This window comes from Macrobrachium rosenbergii, chromosome 47, assembly GCF_040412425.1.
Source record: "Macrobrachium rosenbergii isolate ZJJX-2024 chromosome 47, ASM4041242v1, whole genome shotgun sequence".
NCBI lineage: Eukaryota > Metazoa > Arthropoda > Malacostraca > Decapoda > Palaemonidae > Macrobrachium > Macrobrachium rosenbergii.
The window spans coordinates 27,701,531-27,722,600 of NC_089787.1; the positions used below are offsets into that span (position 1 = coordinate 27,701,531).

At 32.7% G+C, this 21,070-nt stretch overlaps 1 protein-coding gene across 50 annotated transcripts in view; it reads right to left on the bottom strand.

Annotated features, from left to right (window-relative positions):
* Nucleotides 1-21,070, bottom strand: part of LOC136830697 (actin-binding LIM protein 2-like) — a 634,275-nt gene that overhangs the window by 4,423 nt on the left and 608,782 nt on the right. For 8 of the 50 annotated variants that reach the window (XM_067090438.1, XM_067090445.1, XM_067090435.1 and 5 more), the window contains 7 exons: nucleotides 20,750-20,868; nucleotides 20,265-20,451; nucleotides 19,809-19,928; nucleotides 15,668-15,765; nucleotides 10,849-10,918; nucleotides 8,147-8,187; nucleotides 1,538-1,729 (listed from right to left, as the gene is read on the bottom strand). In XM_067090438.1, the coding sequence (XP_066946539.1) occupies nucleotides 1,538-1,729; nucleotides 8,147-8,187; nucleotides 10,849-10,918; nucleotides 15,668-15,765; nucleotides 19,809-19,928; nucleotides 20,265-20,451; nucleotides 20,750-20,868 (827 nt within the window). Of the gene's footprint in view, nucleotides 1-1,537; nucleotides 1,730-8,146; nucleotides 8,188-10,848; nucleotides 10,919-15,227; nucleotides 15,326-15,667; nucleotides 15,766-19,808; nucleotides 19,929-20,264; nucleotides 20,452-20,749; nucleotides 20,869-21,070 lie in introns of all 50 variants that reach the window. The other 42 variants (XM_067090448.1, XM_067090441.1, XM_067090437.1 and 39 more) reach the window with 15 other exon arrangements.

A 21,070-nucleotide genomic window follows, 5' to 3' on the forward strand; every position in this document is an offset into this window, starting at 1 on the left:
AATGTGTGCTGTAGAGAAAGAACATGTACTAAATGTTCTTCCTGCTCCATACCTTATCTGGTTCCATGAGAACATGAACTCCAAAGAGCAGAGAAAACTTAGTGTTTTCAGCATTAGAAGTTGAGCCCTTTCTGCTCCAGTGGAAGAACTCTGTGGCAAGTACTTCCAAGCTAAGTGAGGAAAGGATATGGATGATTTAACTGCACAACTTCAACTTAGTCCTGAAGAGAAGAGATCCAACAGGATGTAATGACTGGCAGTTGAAGCTGTCAAGAATTTTTGTGCCTTCATAGGGGAAGTTTTCATCTCAACAGCAGAATTCCACACTGCATATTGAGAGGTACCAGCTATCAGATGCTGACAGAAGAAAACACACTGGCCACAGGAGAAATGAATTGACTTGGTAACTTCTCTAACAAAACAAGGTAATACTGTAGGAGCAACAAAATTTGACTTGGCATGTTAACCCTCCAAAGTCATTACAAACTGGTATGCTGTACAGAGGCTGGGAATAGTACCTGTCAGGAGATGTAACTTATAACACTATGTAACCTATCACTACAATGTCAGGCTGGAATGCCGTGAACAATCAGAACCCGTGTTCTTTGAACCACCAGACAGCACAAGAACAGCATGGTTCATCACACTAACAAAGTGAACTGGTTACAATGACAAGTTACAATGGTAATTCTTCTATGTGGAGCATTAATGAAGACGAAGTCTAGATGTTCTTGGACAATTTATGGTACCTTTTACTAATAGGAAGTCTTCCAGAGCAAGAAGAGCAAAGCTTTTCTTCTTGAACTCAGAAGGTAAATATAAACCAGCAACAATCCTTTTGATTTCAAAGAGCAATACAGCAATGAAATAAAAATTAAATAATAGAGCTTCTCTTTCTCTCCCTTCTAACATGGAATTTCCATGTCTGGAAAAGCAATGTGGCAGCAAAATGCACAAAAACAATTCATAACAAAGATAAAAGACTACAATTAAAACTTTTCATGGCGCTGCATTTGTAGTTAATCTTTTAAGAAGTTAAAGAATTTATCACAGCCACTGCTTGGATGTTCTTTCACTCTTGAGAGGTATACTGTATGATAAATAGGAAGAAACTAATTTATTTGGTAGAGATCCTCTTGTATAAGTTATTCCAGTGTTGGGAGAGTTATTTCTTTTAATATCCATCTTTTGAGCCATGTTAAATTTACATCATCAGTGAAAGATGAATCCAGATATCCATTAATATCTTTAGATTTTTCAATAATGTTAATTTATCCTTATTTTAGGAAAATAAACTTTCCTAGGGCATGTTAGCATTCCTAGTCTACCAACTGAATGCTAATATTATTTGCACTATTTCACAGGGTATTACTATTTTTTTATGATTACATGGACTCTCCATGAAGCAGCATATACTGCTGTTTAGATAAATGTTTAGTAATATCTGAACATACACATAGGAAAATAGGTGTTTGTAATTTGTGTAATCAAACAGTTTTTCTTCAAGTGTTGGCCAATTTTTCATTGCAAAACCTACCTCCAAATGACAGCGATCCACATCGTTAGGTAATCGATAATTTGATACGAGCAGAAGATGTGCAGGGTAAATTTTTGGAGGTTCTGACGACATATGGTGCATGTTGGGCAATGAGCGTCGAAGGTGGGGAGAGTATGATGAATAACCACGAAGACCACTACTATATGTTGTTGATGCACAGAGCTCGGCGTTCTGTTAGAAAGTCAATACAAATAAAAACAATCCTCAACAGACGATGAATGTATGTGCAAGCGTTAAACATATATACAGTGCAAATGTTAGTGTCTCTTCTATATGTAAATATACTGTATTTGACGATTTTTTCATGATTAGATACGGTACTGTAACTGGCTAACACTAGACAGTGACCAATGCTCACTGCTCTGTAGCATTTTTAGATTTTTCTCTAATCTGTTGTCAATAAAACAGTAGACCCTCAATAAATACTATGTAGGAGACTGATATGCTTTAAATATAACAAAACAGGGTAGCAAAATTTCATATCCTATTAAAAGCAAATGGGAACAGAACTTATGTTTTAAAATTGACTCCCTTTATCCAGTGTTGATCCTTGTCCAACAAGAACAAAGTGGAAAATTAACAAAAATTTTTCACTGCTGAAACATATGTGAATAAAATTATGGCTATCAAGTACTTCTACAAATGTTGTGCACACAAGTTATGTCATTTAACAAGCTTTTTTTGTACCTGTCTATGCCAACACCACTGTCCTCTTTTGTTAAACCAAACTTTTGTCCCTTACAATAGGGCAAGACACAAACTAAACCCCTTTAAAATCATTTAATATTTCAGTACAATTACTTTTCAGGGTGCATCTTCAGTGTTTCTTTGGCAACTTTGGTCTACTAATTTTACTTTATAACTGAGCACAATTCTCCCACTTCAAAGCAAAACTAAATTCCCAGGTGCATTTAAATAAATTAGTTGTGGTTATCATGGAAAATTATATAATTTAAAAATGCAGGCATCCAACCTATAACAAATGTGTGAAGTTGCCAAGACTTCATCATGCCTAGTATTGTGCAGAATCATCTTTTGTGCTTTAAAAGTTTCTAAGTGATAAATGTCTTTTTGCTAATTGTATAGCAATGTGAAAATGTTATACTTTTTTACATTTAATTTTTAAGTCCTTATAAAAGTATTGTCCATGAGACATGATACAACTTTGTCCACAAACAATAAGCACGTCATAAAATTACCTACCCATGATATCACAAGGGTACACCTGTATCTAAAAAATATCAAAGTTTGGAGTATTTAAATACCAAACATTTCATTAAACAAATTTCAATGAAAAGTTCTCCAACTGACTTAGTGTTACAGTAATAAACATCTTATTACTTGCATCAAACATAAATGATATTTGTGTTAAGAATATAAAAATATAAAAAGTTCTGTGCTCCCACTGCAGATAACTACTAAAGATTAGAGATGTTGCATAAACTTTAAAGTACAAACCTAAATTCTCCTGGTACTAATTATGTAGTATATAAGATATATAATCCTGTATATATATAACCCTTATAATTCTCTCAGTCCAGTAATTTGATGGTGGACTTGAACTTTTGATGCAGACATTGTAAAAATATTAGTAGTAATGCAGTATGAAAGACTCCACAAAGTTTCATTGTGGAACTACACAAAGTTACAACGGTTGTAAGATGACTGTATGCTAGCAATTTATAAACAATTTATAGTGAAAGTGATAATGAATTTATGAATCAGCAGGCAACATACCAACTAAAATTTTAAATTATATATATAGACAGTGGAAGAAACAAATTCATTGTTTACTGAAACAAATACACTACTTAACTAAACAAAAACAATCATTACCCACAAAAGAACCATGTGAAATGTAAGCACCTCAACCTATACTCATTTAAGCAGACAAGAATGGTGCCATGATAAAATCCTAAGAAATTTACTCAGGTATACCAAGCATTTTGCTTGAGAAGATCCCTTTAACAAGAATGAAACAATTTAAAATAAAAGCAAATAAAAACAACCATTTCTACCATGGATTATGTGCAAGCAAAAGAAATTAAGTCACTCTAAAGAATTATACCCTCTTTTTACTTTAAGCAACTCCTTTATAAAAAGATTAAGAACAGAAAGGAATAACTTTATATAGTAATTGTTTCAGTAAATTAGCTATAATCTATCAGAAAAGTTGAAGGATTTTTACTTCAGCCAAATTCATGAAATTACAGTAGGCCTGTTCTATGTAAAATAATATGTTCTCAGTCAGCCTTAATTTTTTTTATTTTTCTGGTGAAATTAGCACAATTCTCTCTTAGTTTATTCCACTGACAATTAATACAAATTTATCATGAGCTAAATGAACTATGAAAATCAGACTTATCTTTTCTGGAGTACAAATGAAACATTTATTTGATAGTTACATTGTTTGGAATTTTGGGATTACAAGCCCCTGTTCTCTTCATATCAAGGATATTTGAAACATGAAAATACCAAAGCCTTAATATTTGCAACAATCATTGAGATATTGTTCAATAATCATGAAAGTTACCAAACTTTCATGTACAACAATATTCAAGAATGGCACGGAAAAGGGCGGCAAATATGACACATTAAAGACACTACAGAATTATGCAAATACAATGCATAATACATTAAGGGATGGATTAACATACGTAATTTTATTAATGCTCACCATATATACATTATATGTACATATATGTGTCTGCAAGTACAGTATATGATGTAATGTATCTGCAGAATACTGAATATGTTTTCAGGTCGTGTACCAGTGTAGATTAATGCAGAGCTTACAATAAATTAGTGATCAAATTACAAAAACTGCAAAATACTGTACTATATTTGTTCTTATCTGCTCCTAGCATTTTGGCTTCTTTATCCATTTTGCTTGTCTGTAACTGGGTTAACTGAGTTTGGTTGTATGTATATTTTGCTTCAGTCCTGTTGTGGTGTTAATGTTTTGTTTTTTGCCAATTTATGAACCAGTGTTTGTTCTGTCTTAAATCTTGTTTTGTAGACAATTTACGTACAGTATACATGTACAGTACACTTGTGTATGTGTATGCCCTAATTAACTGGAGTAGCATTAGTACTGAAAATTTGCAACTTACTGGAGTCTGCTCTTTATTTTTCCCTTTTCTATTTACATCCACCATTTACTGTGCAACTGATGGGTGAGATTCCTTATTCCCCTTTTAAACCAAAATCCTAAGTTGCATTTGATTCATCATAATCCTATTTTAATCATAAATGTGCCTAATATCATTGCTGCCATTGATTCATCATAATCCTATTTTAATCATAAATGTGCCAGTCTTGCCATGTCCCAACAGTCTTCCATGCAGCAGAAGAAGGAAGAAGGTAGTCTCAAACTACAGATTCATTCCCTAGACCTTCAGGAATGTATTGACTGAAAACGTAAAACTTTTTGTGGTACAACAGTGCTGTCAAAAGCTCTAACATTATTTGCCACATTTTTTTTTTCTCAAGATCATTTTCCCTTGCTTACTGAAATTTACTCTCCAATTATAGTACTGTAATTTATTCAAGTTTTTTCCATTTTTATAAGCTATGAAAACGATGAAAAGGTGAATTTTACACCTATTATGGCAACGAAGTTGCCAATACTGTCTTTTGTCAACTGTGCCAATGTGGCTGAGAATGTAACAGTTTTGAGAAATGCTTCATTCCGGCTATTATTAGTGTTCATCTCTCTCTACCAATCCATGTCCAATGGATGAGACTGACTGGAGTGGACTAATATTAGGCACTTTGAGAGGAAACTGGAATTTCTTTAGACTTTGGACTATGTAAAAATTTATGAGCAAGTGACAGAATTCTGTCTCTCAGCAATACCTCATCAAAAACTGGTAATCCTGGGAACATCACAGCCACATTATTAGGCATACTTATTAGTCGGTTTGCATGGGAAAATACTGTGTTATAAAAACATAAGATATCAAATATGAAAAATAAAAAAAAAATTACTAAATTATCTCCATAATGTGAAGGGAATGGAATACACAGATAAAATCATCATCATGAAGATGATAAAGTGTGCCTTTTCTCTTCATTCTTCGATGTCCTTGAGAAAATCAATATAAAATACCTGAACAAACAATTACAAAGGTAAAACCTACTAGCTTCACTAAACTCTTCTTGTTCTATTGTTCCTTCTTAATAAAACAAAAAAATTGTATACTTTCCAATACTAAAATAAAAAAAATATACACTAGACTGGAATGGAAGGATAAAAGTCAGTACCAAAATGCTGTGAGTGAAGTTCAAGAGTGGTGTTGCATGTAAAATGGCTTCAAATAATTATAATGGATTTGTGAAACTAACTGTTCTGCTAATGAGAAATTATATGCTAAAGTTTGATTTACATGAACCTAACAAAATTGTGGAGTTATGTGTGATTATGTGGGTCTGCACCTTATAAATTTGTGTACAGTATGTGTGCATGTTAGGTTCAGCATGATGAAACTATGTACTGTATTAAATGAATGTTCCTTTATAAAAGTCTTATATAACTGACAGTAAACTTGTGAAAGGAGAATAGGTACTTATTAACATAACTGCAAGTCCTGTAATCAGCATAAAACACCAGTTAATATACAAATGAGATGCAGAAGTTGGAGGCTAAGAATTTGTTTGAAATATCCTAATAGCCTTCTATTCGCCAAAGAACAAGGTCTTAAGTTTATTTACTTTTTATCTACACAAAGCATCATGGTGTGAAGCAGTGATAAAGTGTACAAGATACTGTGCTTTACTTAAAGGTGTCTCTTAATTATCAATGTGCACTTTTAATTTTAATCCTGGTATTACTCACTGAAAAATTTGATTTTGAACCAAATGTAAACAAGCTATTATGCTTGCTGCTAAAAGGATCGATCTGAAAAAGGAGTTTTTGCTGTAAGATACTAATACTTTTGATGTAATGGCTGGAAAAGCAAGATGCAGTGACTGTAAGGTTAATATGCCATTGGATATAACTGAATGCTTTAATATCTAAGTGAATATGTCATTAACTGTAACTGATCATTTTCATAACTAAGAGTATCAAGATGCATTGCATCAGTGCTCAGAATTTCTTCTGCTGTTGTAACCTTCATAAACCATACAGAATTTCATTGAATAGTAATGGATTTGTGGTAGTAAATGATCTGACACTTTTCCTCTTGGAAATATATTATCTGGCTTGAAGAAATTGCAGTTTTCTTAAGTTAAAAATATAAAAATACAAATTTAGTTTTTATGCAGGAAAATATTTCTACCTGTTGAGCAAACATTTTGAAGTCTGGTTCCTTTTGTACTTCATAAACCATTTATTAACTAAGATTCTTTGTTCTGGAATAGTGAATTTCCTTGTGTTCTGACTAAAAGTCCATTATACTGACATAAACAGTACTTAAGCTTGAAACCAATAAGGTTATCAATTAATCAAACATTACTAAAATCATAGGAAACCACTACTGTAGTTTCAAGAGTCACAGCATAATGCATGCTATGAATAACTATGACAATGTCAGTGTTGATACTAGCTGTCCATAATTTATCAGTCCTATCACCCAATAATTAAATGAAATTCTGTACCTTACTGCTTTTTAATCCCTTAAAAGAGTTTATTTTCAGTCAGATTTTCGAAGCATTAAATTGCTTTTAAGTTTCAGAGTCCCATATCCTAAAATTCATAAAATTACTTGATTTGGAGCACTAGTGAAAATATTTAAAAAGTAAGGTAAAATGGAAAATGACTACACAACTAAATTACTTACAGAATAAAAACTAATCACTGATGCAATCATCAATTCATGGCATATGTTTTCCAAAATCTAAATTAATTTTATTACACACAAGTAACACGACTGTTAAGAAACGTAAGAAACTAGAGAGAAAACTACGTACTGAAAATAGGTTCACAGTTTTGAAATTGATTTGCTTAGTGAGGAGAAATGTAAAAAGACTAAATCTTGTACATTAGTCATATGCTTCACTATGAAAACATAAGACATGCTACAAACAAGATACCAGATGATGGAGTACAGTTTTCAGACATGCTTTAACCAAGGACAAGTTACCCATTAGAGTAGTTTCCATCTAGGTGTTAGGTACAACTTGCAATACAATGGTTTTTGGACTTGAATAATTCTTTGCAATATTTACGCACAAACTCAAGATTAATATGCTTTTAAAAATAATAAACTTTAGATAAAAAAAGGGGCATAACTATGATTTAACAATGACCTCAAAATGCTGTGTTTAGTTTGTAAGCATTTGAAAGTTTTTTTTTTAAACATACAGATATATATGTAATATAAACTACTAATACTGAAAGGGAAAATTGTATATCATGTAAGCTAAGTTTGAAACTATATTTTTAATTATATGTTCCAGCAGCACTGTAAAGCAGTTAGAGCACTGAAGTACTTTTTCATAAAAAAAAAGTTACTACACAGTATACATGTTCCTAGGTATTTTACTTCATTAAATTCAAGTCCAAACTCCTGATATCCCCACAAACTAAGCCTATGCACATATCTACGATGGTTGGGGCCCTGAGAGCAAGCAATTAATACATACCAAGGCGCTCCTATCGGCATCTGTGAGCGAACCTGCTGAAACTGAGAGACCAAAACCACAATCAAATACACTTCAGAACCTTGATATAAGATCCTGCTAACCACTTGTTCAACAAAAACATTAGAACAAGTTCCCTGTCACTGGCCCCTCATTTTTCAAGATATATTTCAAATAAGTATTATAATCCAATGCAATACAGTACATTTAGTTACTCTAATCCAGTAGTTTTATTAAGGTTGCCAATCCAAAAGATCTTTGTCCCACATGTAATGTGTTCTGATTACCAATAACAGCCGAGTGTAAAATATTCAATTTCTACTTAAATTTATCATGGATCTGATGTATACTTGCTTGGTACTTTGGCAAGGTAAATCTGGCCTGTCTGCTACTATAACAGCTACAAAAAAATAATGCCACAAACATACTTTCATAAAATGTAAACACAGTACTTTTGGCTTCTAATTTGATTTCTAGCATAAAATACTGCTATTTTAACAGAGGTCTACTTTTGTGTTGGTTGTAAAAAAAATAGAAATGCTGTACTGCTACTGTACCAAGAAAAATATGTATTGTATGTGTAGACAGTGTCCAAATCTGCCTTCCATGCTATGACTATTTAAAAATCATTAACGTAGCCAAAGTATAAAATTAATCCAGGGACTAAAGTACTGTGCATGAAGAACACTTTAGATACAATCATATTTTTTGTTGATTCTGAGTTATAGTTACCTCATAGGGTTCAGTGGCTAGCTTTTTCAAATGGTACCCTTATTGTAGCCCTCCCTATTCTTTTCTATGCCTCAAAATACAAATTTTTTTTTTTTCACCATTGTACATTAGGATTTACCTGACTTTGAAAATGTATTAAAAATTAATCCTGAACTGTATTCCCTACTACAGTATATACTGTACTGTACTATATAAAATCCTCAAAAATGCCAATAAGAAATATATTCTACCACCCATTTTACATGTAAAATACAAGAATATGAGGACAGTGTTTCAAATCTGAAATCACTGACCAATGTGAGTAACAGCATTTGAAAATTTTCATCTTAAAAGTAATATTTCAATCGTGTGATTTTCTTCCAACACCATTTTACTGAAACAAGATATTTCTGAATAAATGTTGATCATGCAGTTTTTACCACTTACAATGTAATCACTACAAACCATGATTTCTCTCTCAAAGTCATTAGTTATCTTGTATTGTGCATGTAGAATTTTTATAAACTACAGTTACAAAATACAGCACTACCTTTTCACAGAAAGTCCCTTATATGTGAGGAAAATAATCTTCCACTTATCTTGAATAAACATACTGTTACGTTTTTAAACAAATTTTTATTTAAAAAAAGGGAACAATCAGCATTACTGCATTTACAAAAGTAAAACAGGTGGAGTTCAATATGTCATCATGATTGGTAATGTTTACATGGCAAAATAAAATCTGACATTCTTGCTACTGTGAAGGCTTAAGTCTAAATCTTTTTAACCTCAATTTGCAACCATGATATTCAACAGAAAGAAGTGAAACCAATGTGTGTTTGTGCAACTAACTGATTGTGTGGTTGGCTGTAAAGTTTGTAAGCTTAATATTAAAGGGCTCCAAATGTATAACAACAAAACACTCTAAAAATGCAAATTATAGCATGGAAATATCTTTTATTTTTATTTTGTTTCCTTAACTCCAAAGTCAAGAATGCATTTCTCTCTCATTAGCCTCCTAGGCTGCAGATGAGAAGCTTCAAGAAATAAATATAATAAGCATTATGCAAAATTTATGGCCATAGTTTTTAATACGAGCCTTGTGGTGCAAAAGATCACAATGTGTAAAGAGTTCACCAAGAATTCATATTTTAATCCAGCAAAACCAATCATGTTTTCTTATTATAGTTGTAAACAAAGGAATCAGCACTGCTCTTGTGACTGGTCTTCCACACAGACTATAAAAAACAAAATCTGTCACCATAAAATTCAATGCAGTAATAAGTTGCTGCACCACGTAAAAGAAAAACAAGACAATGCTGAAAGCTTTTTCTTTTTAAATCTACAAAACGAGGAAAATGTATTAAAAAACTGTAATTAAAAAGGGAAATATCGCTAAAAGTGGTAAACTACTGATGGAGAGTTTCATGATTTCTTTTTATTTTATGTCAAACAATTGTGATATTGTAAGCAACTACAAGGCAAAACAAAGCAAAGAATGGTTAGTCTTGCAATGCAAAAGATAAAACCTTGTAAACAATAATAAATGCCTATCCAAGCACTGTATGTAGTACTGTATATGAACTAATCAGCTCTGGAAACAAAGCATAGCTTACAAGAAATGCATGTCAATAAAACTACAGTTAGGTACATTCTCCTTCATCCAAATATTGCTAAAATAAATGTATGATTTCTTAACTAAATCTAGTAACTCTATGAAGCCTCGGCTACGAAACTACAATACGCCATATAATCGTTATACTGAAAGGCAATATTCATGTGCCTTACGAAGTGGAATACTATCATAAGCTATACCACGTACTGTAATCAGTAGGGTTCATACTATGAGTTTTTATGAATCATATTGACCTAAAAACTGGCTAGAAAAAACTAGCCACCTCTCAAACATTTTGTTGACAATCCAAGTCAAAGATTTTCTATCTTTTTAAATGTGCATTAATACTAGACATAAATTGTAAACAAAATGTACTTACCATCTGACCGTGCACTACTGAACTCTGTGCTCTGCGTTTTTTCACCAAGGCCTGAGAAACTGTAATCACCCTGCAGCAAAGATTTAATAGACTTTATTACAAGAACTAATTCTTAAGTATATACTTAGGAGCAAAATGTCTACACCAAAGAACTGAGAATTATAATGAAATAAAAACAAATTAAATTGTTTATATTTTTCATTCTTTTTTTATTTTGAATGAAGAATCACATTTGTAACCAAATTACAATACTAGTAATTTTAAAATAAAATATTGGTTCCATATGCAGCACAACTGGATTTGATTGTTGTGTGAGGTTATCTAAATTTACTAAGCCCATTTTGGTTAAATTGCAAATGCTTTTTCTTTGGTCATAGCATTACTTTTCCAAGAATCAATCCATCTTCTCACTTCAGTATCCCCAAGCAGTACTTTGCTGTACATTGCTGTAAAGTCCCAGTTGCTGTAAAACACCTTTTCTAACTTTAATATGTCAAAATGGTTCTATATTTCACATTCCCTGAACAAAAATAGAGACTTTTCACCATTAAAATTCTAATAAACTGGAACTAGTCTGCTTGCTTGCATTATGAACAAAATTTATTAGTTGGCAGACAAATTTTGTATTAAGGGCCATGATAATATTAATATATATATATATATATATATATATATATATATATATATATATATATATATATATATATATATATATATATATATATATATATATATATACTGTCTATATATATCTATATACAGGCAGTCCCCTGGTTACCTTAGGCTCGGGTTATGTCGTTCCGAACTTACGGCACTTTTAACCCCAATTTTTTGGTGACATAAGCGGATTTACAGCGCTGTTACCCACTTTACTGTGCCGTTACCTGAACTTACGGCGCCAGTTAACAGGGCTGTAAGTGCTATTTATTCCCATTATAATTATGATACTTCAGGTTATGGCAATTTTTGACTTACAGCGTGCTGCCGACAGAACCCCACCGTAAACCAGGGCCTGCCTGTATATATATATATATATATATATATATATATATATATATATATATATATATATATATATATATATATATATATATATATATATATATATATATATATATATATATATATATATACACACACATATATATATATATATATATATATATATATATATATATATATATATATATATATATATATATATATATATATATATATATATATATATATATATATATATATATATATATATATATATTTTAGATAGATAAGACAGATACTACTTAGTAGAACAAAACAGTGAAAATGCAAGAGAAGGGTAACAACTGAATCAATACAAGTAACAAAAACACATAAGGTATAACTGGTATGTGTAGACCTGGACTCTGGACCAGGTAGTAGTTAAAGCAGTTTTAATATGTATATTTCATATTTTCTTTTCTATTATGTCACCTATATTTATATTACTAAGATGAAAACATTCCTGAATATGTCTATCCCCCTTCCTTTCATGAAATGAGTATAGGATGTATATTATGTGAGCTTTCCCCTACAAAAAGAGGAATTATTAGAAACATAGAGAAACTTCATTCTAAATTAAACTCTGCTTATGCAGCCATAATTTTTGATGAAATGTATATACAGTAAGAGGGTCTTCATCCTACACATTATATAAAAAGATATTTCTACTCATAGAACATATAACTTGCCTGAAAGATTTGTTCTTAAATGAGAAGTGAATTGCTCAGCAATTATAATCTAGTAATTGAAAAGCTACGTATGAAAATAACAAAGGGAACACATAAGAAGTAAAGGGCAGAAAGCAAAGTAGCTAGGGCTTATGATACACTGCAAAGGGCCTTTAGTGCCATACAGTATACAGAGTACCAAACAAGGCTCACTATATGGGAAACCCTATACTGTCAACTCAGTCTGTCCAGCTTATTCGCCTTTGTGATGTGCATTCTACAACATATTCCCAACACTATACAGTAGTCAAAAAATAATATATTTTCAAAAAAATGAATCTCTCAATGTTACTATTATGAAGACATACTATGGACGTTTTTGTCCACAAAAATCTGCCTTAATTCCATTTATTATGAACAGGTAATCTATTAATTTTGCTGCGTCGCACAGGCAGAATTTTTCACAGAGATTTTTTTAGATTATCTGTCTTACATTCCCCTCCATAACAAGTTGATAAAACAATATGGCTGTTTTAAATATTAATGTCATCAAATTTATATTTAAATTAGCCTCGTTCTATATCCTCCAAGTGTGCAGACCTGAAGCCCTTCAGTTCCAGAAATAGGCTTCGTTTTACCATTAAAGTAGGTTATGTTCTATGTGCTGAAATATATACAGTACTACCTTTTGTGATGTATTTATTGTTATCTTCCTCTCAAAAAGCAGGGGAATAACTTTATAAATTTATTCTTACATCTTTAATCATTTTCCATTTGTGCTGATTCATTCTTTGTTTGGTGTGTGTATGTTACACTTCCTGTGCATACTCAATATGACTGACCCCAAATATGATCAGTTTTCTAAAGGTGGGCTCTATTTCAGTTCCATTGTTCTTCTCTCTTCTTTAAACACATCCCAGCCACCATTATGTTTACTAGTTTTGACATCTGCAATGGGTGCCTTCCACTCTGTTTCCATATGTGGTAGGGAAGGATGATGTCACCAGAACATATTTTAATAATACTGCAGATCCGTGCCTTTGCAGACAATATCATTGAATTTTTCTAGGATTCATTACTTTTATTAGGGTATTAGCTTCTCTGGTTCTCTCTGCTGTGTGTTAATCCTACACTTACTACATTTTACCTATGTATTCTGAACATGACCGCTTGCTAGTGTAACGGGGGATAGAGCAAAAATTTTACACATGAATACAGAACCTTCCATTAAGTCCTACAAATACACAATTAGTCTTGAAGAAAATTAATTACAAGTTTTGAAGGCACTGCACAAGTACGTATGTCACCTAAAAAATGAAGGAATGTTCCTCTGCTTTGTTTCTGCATGTTGGCCTGCACAGCAACATACTGTATAGCATTGTAATTTCAATGAAAAATCATGACTTGGAAACAATGGAAAATACTGACTTCAGTATTTCCCATGATATACTGAAGTGAAACTATGGAATGTGCAGTATATCCAACAGTTTGTGAATGCTGTACTGTAAGAGATAAGCCGTAATTTAAAATAGCTGGTTGCCTTGATACTGTGTAAAAATTAAATTTTATGCACAATGCTTTCCGACAAGTTTAACATACAGTAATTGTTTACTTACTATTCTGATATTATTTTTTACTATGTAATCTGTATTTAAAAAAGATGAAATATACGTAGTATGTAAAGTATTGAAATTACTGTTTGTTTACCAAACATATTACAGTAGTTATCATTCAACATGTATGAGCTTGGTTGTATCCATTTAGAATACAATGCATTTACTGTACCACTATGTCCTATAATCCAGGTACAAGTATTGTACACAAACATTCACTTAGCAGTCAAAAAGTGCAGTGGAATAGAACATACTTCAAAGCAGCAATGCATAACCATGCACTGTTGCCAATGCTGTACATTAAAGATAACCATAAAGCACTATACAAAAAAGCAACCTAATTTTCTTTGGGATGCCATCAACGGGTGTCTTATAAGTGATAACTGTCGGTTATAGTTGTTGGATTCTTGCACTGAATTAATCCAATATTTATAAAGGGGAATGAGGACTCGATGAATTAATGAGAAACAAGTTATTCTTTCTACATGACAAACTATTTGGCTTCTGTTTTTTCAGGAATCTTGATGGACTTCTTGAACAATTCAATCATGGTGCTCAGATTTTTTCTTCCAAGCCACAGAGTTAAATTTCTAAACCATTTTTGGCTGGCCACAAGCAATAAAATATACAAATTAAACCATTTGTAGCACTGTATATGGAAAATGTATTTTTATTCTACTTAAATTAATATTTTACTTGCATAGCTACCACTGTTAATATTTAAAGGACAAATTTTTGTTTCATAAAGAATGAAAAAATAAATTTTGGGAGGTGTTATGTGACAGCTATACTAACAAATAAAAAGAACAAATTCAATGAAGCATTGCATGCATGGTTAATAGTACATGTACTGGTTTCTTACAAAAAATTGCTACAGCGTTACATAAAAAAAATTGCTGAGCTCTTGATTGTCACAAAAAAAAGTGATAAATGGTGTTGTTTTGCAGAGTAAGTTGACTAAAACTACAGTACAGTATTGCAAAATTGCATAAGTAAATGGTAGCAATAATAACAACAAACTGATTACGTGAATTAGAAAAGAGTTTGATGCAATAAGCGTGTAAAAGCAGTGACTTACATGAAGCGCAGAAATTGATCCAAGACCTTGACGGTAGAAGGTGTTGCGTGGTGAGAAACCGTATCCAGGCTTGGGAGGTTGCCTGAGGGAGCTCACAACTGGAGGGCCATAAAAGGCCAGCAAAAGTCAGTAAACAATCTCCCAGTTATGGTAACTGCACAGCAAGGAGGACAGTTCTTTCATAAGATAAGCCTAATGAATTTGGTTACCAGACGTAGAAATACATAATATTAAAAAAACACTCTCATTCACCTGAATGAAAGTAGACTCATTTGCTTTTCTACAAGCTTAGATTGATGTACGCAAGAAGAGTCCATTGTTTGGAAAGAAAAGGACCCAATGCCATTCTCATGAAGAAAACTGTCCCTCCATGCAATGCAAGTTGAAAGTGAAGGAAGAAAGTACATCTAACCAAATCTTCAGCATGTATAATTACTCACGATTAATCCAGCAGAGCCACCATTGCGTCCGGCTGCGGGTAGAGTGGACGACTTGAGTCCATAACCCGGTTTAGGTTCCCCTCGGAGGGCTGATACAACTATAGGGTAAGGCAATTGGGATTTGGGACAAGGAATAACAGTTATAAGGATAGAGGATTCAGAGGGTTCAACCATGAGGTTAGTTACAGGATTTGTGGATTCAGGAAGTTGGGTCATGTTCCATTTTGGATTTGGGCAATGTCCAGGTTAATGATTTCATCATTGGGGCAATTGATTACATATGGTCAGGAAGTTTGTCAGTCAGGATATCATAATTAGGATACAACAAAGGATGAATTTTTAATCATCCAAACCATCAGGTTAAAATCCATGAACCGTAACCAAAATATACCGATATTTTAAAAATGTACAAATATCATTACAATGTCCATCACCAATTCAATATATATAAAAGGGTATTGTCAAAGTAAGATGGTCATAGCAAAGGCATTTGGATGAGGTTAGGGTGGAGGATCAACAGGCAGACGACAACATATATAAGGAGAGGTGGCGGGGGAAGGAGGGAGAAAACAAAATAACTAGGTCAGTAAGAAACATGCAAAAACATAAATTATACAAAAAATGCCGAGACCAGCCAATTATAAAAGTAAAATAAAACAAAAGCTGTGCAATAGTAAGACTGCCTTTCCCATTATGAGTGTTCAGCTAATATGCTTCATATCGCAAAGAAAAATAATTGGCTGCCCTCTAATACATTGTGGTAAGAACTGGCCTAATCATTATGCAAAAACTGAAGACAAATCATAAGAAAATAAACAATTTCTTTAGCATGGTTATTGAAACAAGCAAAGAACTCGCCACCTACAACCTGAATCTAGCAAACCATTCAAGAGATAAAATTTTTGAAGCATGAAGTAAACAGACACACCTAAAAGAACAGTAACCTAAAACGTGCATTACTAATGATATTAAAATGGCTATGCATATATAACTTAGAACACTGCAACAAAAAAATTAATCCATCCAACTTCAGACAACCACCCTTGTAAACAAACGTGAATATTCACTGTGACCATAGCATGAATATACTGTAATACCATAAACCTCTGTATAAACATCCAATCCTGAGTAATAGTGTAGTCACTAACATTGTAAACATAGCAAACTAATTGAACACTTGTGTATACTGTATCACAGAAGTCTTGAAAAAATCCATGATTAATGTAATTAACCAAAAGACGATAAAATGAATGAAAAACTCATACACCATCTGTGACAGCTGTAATTCATCTACTGGCAATGCAGTATAACCACCCATCATACCAACCTATTTTGTTTTTTATTACAGTACCCCATCAACTTATCAGGCCTCTATTTTTTCAAACTATTAATTATCAGCGATACTGTTACGACGTTTTTAGCAAGTTTAACTGTTAAATCTCTTAAACTAAAGGACAAATGCAATGTTTAGGTCAGCTTAAATTGAACAGAATTACTGTTAGCCATGAGATATCTTGTATGTTTAACTGTAAACTAAACCACAGGATCTACCACTTATCAGAGTTTGCCATTTATCATAAGGCCAGACACTAGAAGAACCTGATAAGTTGAGGAGACACTCTACTGAAAGTATTTGGGAGATTTTTTTTTTTCTTGTTTTTATTGTGGCATACCATTCCTTCAATTTATGCTTAACTTCTGACTAAAGGTTATGGTGGGCATATTGGCAAAAAATTTGTTAAATATGCATTTGTGTGATGGGCAATGTTCCCCTTACAAAGAAAAAAGAATAAGATTAGCGAGATATTGCTTTAATCAAAATCTGGATGCTCTTGTATTTTATTAATTCATTTCTTGTGTACTAAATATACAAATTAATATGACACCTTTCACCTTGTCATCAGAAACTAAAGTAAAACCTTCTGAAGAATTATTCCCAAAGCACCTTACAAACAGACATTTGAACATTCTGACATTAACAGAATTTTAAGAAATAAGAAACTGTTTCTTTATGTACACCACCCTTGACCAAGTTTTACACAAGTCACCAAGTTTAACCTATATACTGTGGTACAAAGCAAATAAATTTGATAAAAGGTTTCCTGATAGCCTATTTTGCATAATCTGCAGTGGAATCAATGCTCCAAGACAATGAATAAAACATACGTATCAAAATTAATTAAGTATTAGTTCGAAAACATGCAGACATTCTAAATCACAGCACAACGTAAACAGTACTACATAAATAAAACTGATGACTTGTTATAATTTATACTGAAGGAATAAAATGCATTAGGCAATTTAGGAAAGGTCTGAAGGATGGAATAGGAAATACATCAAGTACAGCAAGTATATGAAAAAAAAAACCATACCAGTAATTATATTAGTAATAATACACTCTACCATTTCATATACTGAACATCAGAGAGATTTTTTTGCTGTAATGTTAATCCCTCAAAGGCACAATGTAATCTTAATATATACATTTTGTGGGTACAAGGCTACGTTAATTAAAAACATAAAATAATATCTATTGACGTACTTTAAAGATGTAACCAACAATAAACAATATCACAGAACTTGAAAAACAAGTCAAATACATGTAACTGCCCGATTGTAACAAAATTAAAAATACTACAATAATACTGAACTAACCCGCTTTACAATAATTACAGTACTGTACTTCAAGTGATTAAGCAATTACCCCACAATTGTCTCATATATAAAGGAAAGCATTCTTCCAAGAACCTTTCAAATTAAAACTGAAATATGAGCCCAGTGCAATCTTGTAAACCAACAAACTGTATATGGCATTTCCATTTGACCTTATCATTTCATGTCTTCAAACATGTTCTTAATTATGAACAGAAACTGACAAAAAAAGTTCTCATAAATATTCTGAACACACCAATCACTCATATGCAGACTGACATTCATAGCCTTTGAATGTCACAGACTCTGCCAGTCTAAGAGAAAGAAAAAGAGAAATAATATACAGTATACTGAACATGAACCACTTGGATTCGCAACAGGTAACTGCCTTGCTTTTTGTGTACTCAGGAATGTTAGTTGTGAGGTTATTTATGCTTGGAGGATGACACTTTGATACATTAGAAAATGGGTTGAATAAAAAAATTGTTTTATAAAAACAGTTACTTGTATACAGCCCAAATAGCAATTCAAGAGAGAGAAATATAACACAAAATTGCTTGATAATGCAGAAGACTGGTATAAAACAAAGCACAAAGGAACTGCAGTGGAAGCAGCAACTGAGATTTAATTACTATAAAAATGGCAAACACATTTGCTAAACAATTACTGTACAAATAACGAAACCTCATACTGAATCATACAATACAAATTAGGAGGCTGACTCCAGCAAATATTACCTATCTGTTAAAAATTATAAATTATAATCACCTAATGGGAAAAGCGAGGTGAAAGGGAGATGGAATAAAGATAATATGAATAGGAGAAATAGTAATTAAATATTTTGGGAATTCTGCTTGGCTGTTCATGGTGTTACCAACACACGAAGAGTGAGGCAGGTACCTGTTGTATGTGGTGCATGTGCAGTTCTACTACTGCTCTTTCTCTGTCTCTTAAACAGAAGATTACAAAGTCTTGTACATGCGAAGGCCACGAATGTGGGGCTTTATTTAAGTAATGGCACTGCCATGGAACAAATCTGAATTATAAGTGATCTGCCTAGTTAACTGTGATGAATCAATAACAAGGTATTAAAACTAACATCTTCCTGTCTAAAAACATCATAGTTTAAAAACTTGCTGTACTTGTTACACTAGGAAAAGGTAACCATCCACAATGGTGGCATTATTGCACATTTTTTCTCATGAACCCATCACATTATTCAAAACCTCTGGTACGATAACTTACAAATGATGATCTTATACTGACACATGAACTTGATACACTTTTATAAATAAACCAAAATAATTATCAATTTTTTCTCTGAAAGCAAGACACGTGACAACATGGTTTATTGGCTGACTAACTTATATTGAAACAAATATAAATATTCCTTATAATAACATGAACTTCACTAAAAATATCTAATAATTACATTTCTTGTACTGCATTTCCTAAAAACTAAAATTTAAATAACCTTTTGCCTACATACCGTTGTAGGAAGGTATAGTAGCAGAGGATCGCCCAGTAGAACATCGATACGATGAGCCCCTATCAAATTCATCATCCTCTGGCCCCCAGGGTCGATTGTGGTCTGTCATTCGGGAAGGTGCTGTCAACAATGCTTATGTGAGCCCCACACACCTTTACACTTAATTCGTTATATGACCAATGACAGTATTCCAGATTTCCAACAGAATTTAAGTGGTTATACAACAAAACTATGCAGCAATACGCAGCACAGATCTTTGTTTGCAACTTTATACTGAGTGATTTAAATTGCAAAAATATATGAATTTGTGGAATTGCATTGTTAACAACAATTCTGTAATACTGTAATTACTTACAGCTTAGCACTTAATATGACCTTTGTCATCAGTCTTTGGCATATGTAACGATTAATAATATAGAGAACTGTGATCTCAGACACAGTACCATTCACACTTACAAGCATTGAGAGATGTTCCAAAACGCAATTTATTGCCTGGTTCACGATCTGCTGCTGGTGAACGTGAAGCATTTCGTGGGTCTAAATGTGTAGCCTTCCATGCTCTAATCTTTTCTCTCTCTTTTACTTGCTGTAGGAAAACTTTGCCAATGCCAGTTGCTATTTTACTAAGTTCCGCTTCTTCCTTCTGTGAGACGTTGAAAGAAATATAGTTTAGAATCTAACTAGAAGAGGTTAACCATGCAAGAATAGCCAAATCAATATGAAAAAATGTATAGTCACCTCTAGTATTTGTATGAAGTGGATTTTAAGACCAACCTTAAATCTCTGCATTTATTAAATGTGTGTCATGTCTACTCATTCAATCCATTGCAACAAAATAAAGATTATAATGAACAGTGATCACTGGAAATCACACTACTGTACTGTACTATAAACACATGTGTTTATTGTCAAATAAAAAAAATTAGCTGAGTCCCAAGTACCTTCAACTTCGGGTCTTCCAATAAAGTTTCGTCATCTTCTAATTCTGTAGCTTCGTCTGTTTCATCAATGCTGACTGCTTTCGTACTCCCTGACCATCTCCGCCGTCGTTCTGAAACATCTGCCAGTGAGGCCACGGCCGCACACATTCACAGGTTAGTTCAACAAAAAAGAACTTAAAGCAACACAAAATACGGACTGCTGCGGCTGAGATGCATCTTGGGAACAAGGGTGAGGGTTGTAGGATAGCCAAATTACTGCAGTAGCTCCAGGGAGTAAACTACTTCTAAGTTACCACACAATATGCTAAGTACTGTTATTAG